Consider the following 6,153-nt stretch of genomic DNA (forward strand, 5'->3'; position numbering starts at 1 on the left):
TGAAACTATACATAAAAATATCTGCATGAAAGCTGAGCTGAATGAGACGCAGATTCACTCTCTGCCAGCAGGTGGCGCTTAAAGCGTTTCCGCTGTAAACAAAGAAGCGCTGCACATATGAACTAGATGCAAGATGAAAAGAAAAAATACCATCTAAACTTTTCTAAAGACAGTAAGTTCCCCTCAGACATGCATTCATATAAACTCCTACACCTAAATGAATCGCGATTTGTTTAGCATCTAAACCGATTTGAATCGTCACATATTTGAATCGATTTTCAACCGGCTCACAGTTAATCGTTACATCCCTATTTTTGAACGATTCATTTAAAGACTCATCAGAGTAATTCATGATTTGGAGTGCACAGAATACACTAGTCATGCTGCATGTTTTTGTTTTTAGCTAGCAGACAAATCAATACATGTTTTGCAATTATTATATGGCAATATACAGTATGGCAATTTTTTATCTCAAATTTAATTCGGACAGCAAATTCACAATCACAGCTCAGGTAAAATATATATTTTTTTGTCTCGCTCTTAGCAATTCAGTAGCAGCGGTATAGTTTCAGGCGGTATTATAAAGACTAATGTTATTCATTGATATTTGTATTTTGTACAGTCGCAGAAATTTTCACATATTTACTTTCAGCGTCTGAGGTAAATTGTTAAAATATCAGCAAACGCGTTAACTACAATGACAGAGGATGAGTACTGTTTCACTATTTCCACAAATAGTCAAGCAATTATTAAATTAACGTTATCAGTCTCATGAACATGCAAATAAGAAAGTTAACCCACAGTTCATAAAGTTACAGTGTGAAATCTCGACACTTGAGAGATGAAGTAAATACAGGAGTGAATACAGGAATTAAAAATGAAGTAAATACAGGAGTAAATACAATACACATATATTTTGTTCAGTTGAATGTGCGCATGTAAGTTATATACTCAAATACTGCCTGTGCCGCTTGTGTTTCTTACCTGCTGGTGCTTTGATCAGAGGGGGCGGGATTAAGGGCACTATGATTGGCAGGCCTCCGTGCTCCTTAGAGGAGGAGGGGTTTACAGACGCCTCGGTTGTCACTCCATTCCTTGATGTCGGAGTAGAGCTAGAGCTGTTGGCGTGTGGAGAAGAACCACTGCTGTTCTCCACAGTGGATGCTTTTGGCAAAGAGTTCTCTAGAGAGGAGAGAGAAGTAATGGTGAGTAGTTTATGTCTCACAAACCAGGAGCCCAGGAGTCCATGTTAATTAAAAAAAATCAAAAATCAAAATAATAAAAATAAATTGCTCTTCCTCTGAAACAATTTTCTTTTTGCGCTGACATCACTTAGGCCACATTACGGAAGTAAAATAGGTTGTGAACAGGGTTTCATACTGACTAAAGATTTGGCATGCGTATTCAATATTTATTTACTGCATATGGAGATGTTAAAACAACTGAACAGTGAACACATTTTCGGAATCAGTGTTTCATTTTTAAATTCATGAGCCATTCACAACTCTGGAGCCCTGGGACTCTAGCAATCTCTCAAATGCACACCTCACATTACTGTTTTGACTTGTTACATGACATTAAACTGATTAAAATAGCTCTTACGGAGTCCAGAGAAAGCATTTCCATACTACACATATACATTTCCACCTGCAGCAAATAAAACAAGATTCAACAAGGGCACCCAAACAGATTACTGGTAGATAGCAGAAAAGTCCATTTGTAACTCTAACGGCATGCTCGTTTAGAGCCGATCATGGCTAAACGAGTTAATTAAGTCTGATTGTCCTTCGCCTAATCTCTCCACTTCCAGCAACGTCAACTAACAATAGTGATATATCGTAATCTGTGGCTGTGGATTTGTCTGACGGCAGAAAGTAATTAAGGAGAGCTTCACATGGCAGGCGTGGTAGGTTGGAGAAATGTGGCGCTAGCTGGGAGCCTTCTAATGCCTAAATCACCATTTTCTTTAATGGAGGCTGGAGTATGGACTTAGCAAGGAATTAGCCAGCTCATTGTTTCGCCATCTCTTTCTCTGTCCCCACAGGGCCACAGAAAAAATAGCTGACAGTTTAAGACTCTCTAATGCTCTGGCACAGAGGCCATCCAGGAGACAGCATGGAGGGTGGGTTTAACAGAGTGTTCTTGGGGGAACGACAGAGGAAGTTCAGGAATTTAACACTGCATTCTCTTTTTAACAACATTTAAAATCTGACAGTCCTTGTTTTCATTCCTGTCCTTGTCAGGATTTTGTGTCTTATTACCGCTCCAGAATTCCCTCTAGGCTCTTTCTGACGGCAAACAGGTTTGTTAAATTAACCTGCTACAAAGAACCTATGAGGAATTAAGGGAGGATGATATGATAAAAAATTAATGCAAGTTCTGCATATTAGTGTCAAGTGTTCAGAGGGTCCAGAAGGTATAGTTAAATACTGAAACTTCCTCTGAATTTAAATCTTCAGAGTTCAGTCACCCATGGTGCCCAAATAATCTTGTCTGGACAACTAACCAAAATTACATTATCATTCAAAAGTTTGGGGTCGGTAAGAATTTTTTTTTTTAACATAGTCTGATATGCTCACCAAAGCTGCATTTATTTGATCATAAATACAGTAAAAACTGAAATACTGCTAAATATTATTGCAGTTTATTATTGCAGTCTGCAGTGCCACTTGATCCTTCAGAAATAAGATCATTCTAATATGCTGATTTGGTGCTTAAGAAATATTTCTTATTAATATCAATGTTGAAAACTGTTGTGATGCTTAATACTTTTGTGGAAACCATGATACATTTCTTGATGATTCTTTGATGAATAGAAAGTTCAAAAGAACAGCATTTACTTGAAATGGAAATTTTAACTGTAACATTATAAATGTCTTTACTGTCACTTTTGATCAATTTAATGTGTTCTTGCTGAATAACAGTATTAATTTCTTTCCAAAAAAGAAAACAAATCTTACTGACCCCTAACGGTAGTGCACTTTTGTGTTTTTTTCCATCCATCTGTGTTAGGTTTTGAGACCATCTATATGCTATGTGTCAATCTTATTTTACCTTTCTTCCAAAGATAAAGTTCTGTGTATGTGTCAGATCTCACCTTTCAGGACAGAGATGTGTTGCCGCATTTCTCCATCAGGGTAGTTGCGGATCTCTATGTCATCTGAGTCTCGTAACTCCACTTTGTCATATCCGTACCATCCAAGCAACTCATTCATGGTGTTTTCAGCAAAACTCTACAGAGAGAGAAAAAGAGAGAACAATTTAAAATGCAATTTTATTTTTTTGTAAGTTATTTTTTGTCTGTAAGAATCAACTAATTTATGTTACTGCAGACATTGCTCACGTATCATAGGTTAATTCTATTAAAAACTCTACTAGTAGAAAAATACTACTACTCATTTCATAATGCATTCTTACTGAAAATGCCTACACACACACACACACACACACACAGAGGGAATCTGAAAGAGTGAATAATTACAGTCTGTTTGAGAGGTGCTGCGCTGAGACAATAATTGTAAAAACCTCTGAGTGGCAGATTTTGCAATGCGGATAAACAAAATCTCCACAGGTAATCTTATTTTATGGCTACTGTGAACCAAGGCCAAAAGTAGTTTCATCTAAGAAATCCACTAGCTCATCGATAGACCAAATCTGACTGAAAATAGCTTCAAAAGTTTCAGCTCCATATCCTAAGAATGAAATCTGGAGAGGCTGACCAGGGCATCAAACAAACATTTCACAAACAACACTAAGCCAGACAACCGGAGAACAGAAGAGGAAGAAGCATTATTAACAAATCAGAGCAGAATCCATGCAGCTTCAAACTTCTAGACAAAAAAGTGTGGGTCATACTATGAGTTTATAAGATTTTAATACCCATTTGCTCTGCTGACTAATTTTTAAACATTACCTAAAAAGAGCAGTTATATGTGTGAATCGTTGTAATTTGCTTAATGAATAAAAACTTGCTTCTATGTAGAGCACAGGGTGTTGTTTTAATTTATAGAAAAAAATCTAATTATATTATAAAATTATATTGAATATATAAATTCAAATAAAAAAAGTTTAATTAATTGTAAAAAAAAATATATATAAACATTACATTTATTATTTTTCCCACATTCATCTCTAATACATAAGGGAGCATCTGAACATTCAGATATTTATTTCTATATATGTATTTATTTTTGTCACTTTTTCTGTTTTAGTCAGTCTGAGGGAGGCTCTCACCATCAAGTAGGGCGAGTTGCCATGGAGATTGCCTGCCTGCCCCACCCCTGGGAGGGGCCGATTGGACGGGACCTGATGAGACACGAGTCAACACTGTCAATCAAACATAGAAACTGTCAGTCAATCGCATTAACTGTCAAGCAGCATACTATTATTATGTGTTTTCGGATGTATACATACGTGGTTAATGTGGTTTGTATGGGCCTTAACATTTACTATAGTAAACGTTCAACTTTACTCTTTAACAGCTTTACTCTCCAGTGTACAATTCAGCACTACATTAATAAACATAGACATGTAATCTAAACAACAACAAAAAAACAGGCTACATGAGGGATTCACTCTAATGTAATGTTATATGGTATAATGTAATATGATGATTCATAATTGGCTCGTTGTACAGCATTTTTAAAAGCACTCATGTACATTTCCAGCACAAACTGATGAACAGTCCTTCTCCACTCCTTCCCTGCACTTCTGCTGTATGGCCACCAGGTGTCTGTCCTGCCTCTGGTCTGTAAGGTGAGGCATCTGTTTCAGGACTGAGTTCACAAGGTCAGTCACAATGCAGTAATCACACCCTGTCCACAGGAAACCCTACTAGACTGTATCAACACAGCACGGATCAATCTAGAATCACCTGAGCTTTGCTCTAAAGTGTTTTGGGCACTTCTAGAGTTCTGATTGTCTGGGGACACCAGCTGAGCTGAGTTTAGAGGGGACCAACAGTTCAAGAGGGCTCACCTGTCTTACAGTGTTAACGAGGGGTCACACAAATTCATCACAGGGTCAAAGGTGAGGCCACATTTGGCTTGGGGATAGTGATTCTTAATTATTAAAAAAAACAAATTTATATTAACAAATTTTATACATTTATTATAGAAATGGAGTTTTAAAAATATTCTCATAAAAACAGGGTGCCCAGTGCTCATACTTTTAAATACAAAGGGACAAAAATGGATTGAGGTAAATGTTAATGTTGTAATATTTTTACTATATTATATTAAAATATATTACATTGAAAAAAAAAAAGAATAAATAAACATCATTTTTACAAATTAGTTTATATTGTTGTTTATATTTCAAAAATATTTTTTAATTATAGTTAAATGAAGATATGCTTAATGTTTTTCTCCCTATTTTTTCCTTAGTCATAATGGCATGGCAGGCCAATTCAAAGGTCATCATCATGGGCCAAATTTAGCCCGCAGGCCCTAGTTTGTGCATCTCCAATTTAAACACTATTAAAAATGGAGCAAAGCTTTTAAAGTGAAATTAAATAAATTAAAGCTAATCTACCCTTTAAATCTATAATGAATGTTTTAAGTGTTTTTTATTTTATGCACAAATGCATGCACACGTAACCATTACAAAACAAGTTTAGAAAACACCGTTACAAAGCGCCGAGGAAAACCGACAATTTAAAACATCATGTGCATGACTGCTGTGTGTTAGTCTTTAATAAGTGCTGCCGATCAGCTTGAGTTCTGTCAAATGCTCTGAGTTCTGCACTAAATGTTACTCCATACACATAATTGCAATCTGAAATTCCCTGCACTCCTCCCCTCAGAAGGCCGTCCTATATACACATGCTCTGATAAAACCAAAAAATCACTATGAAAAAAAATTGATAGAGAGAGAAAAATACTGTGCTTCCTCTCTTATAGAGGCTAAATGAAATCGGAAATGTTTGGAGAGAATGATTTTCATGGTAGACTGGAACATCAGCGAGAAAAGTTACAAGATATGAGGCAGCAAATCTCATTCCCTCTCTGCCGCCTTCCCTCTCTGTTTGCCGTGATTGTGACGGCGGGGGGAATCGGACACCCTGCGCACAGTAACAAGAGTAGGTCACTGTACACCATGATAAAATTCCCTCTTCCCTTCACCAACTTTCCTTCTGACCAACCTCTCTTTCCC

The 6,153-nt window shown here is 36.6% G+C and overlaps 1 protein-coding gene across 3 annotated transcripts in view; it reads right to left on the reverse strand.

Moving 5' to 3' along the window:
- LOC107757118 (sine oculis-binding protein homolog) overlaps nt 1–6,153 on the reverse strand; it is a 57,276-nt gene that overhangs the window by 22,663 nt on the left and 28,460 nt on the right. For all 3 annotated transcript variants that reach the window (XM_016574501.1, XM_016574503.1, XM_016574500.1), the window contains exons 3-5: nt 4,234–4,305; nt 3,098–3,233; nt 985–1,182 (exon numbers count right to left, since the gene is read on the reverse strand). In XM_016574501.1, coding sequence (XP_016429987.1) covers nt 985–1,182; nt 3,098–3,233; nt 4,234–4,305 — 406 coding nt within the window. The remainder of the gene's footprint in view (nt 1–984; nt 1,183–3,097; nt 3,234–4,233; nt 4,306–6,153) is intronic.

Source organism: Sinocyclocheilus rhinocerous, unplaced genomic scaffold (assembly GCF_001515625.1).
Source record: "Sinocyclocheilus rhinocerous isolate Xijiao unplaced genomic scaffold, SAMN03320098_v1.1 scaffold503, whole genome shotgun sequence".
Taxonomy (NCBI): Eukaryota; Metazoa; Chordata; class Actinopteri; order Cypriniformes; family Cyprinidae; genus Sinocyclocheilus; species Sinocyclocheilus rhinocerous.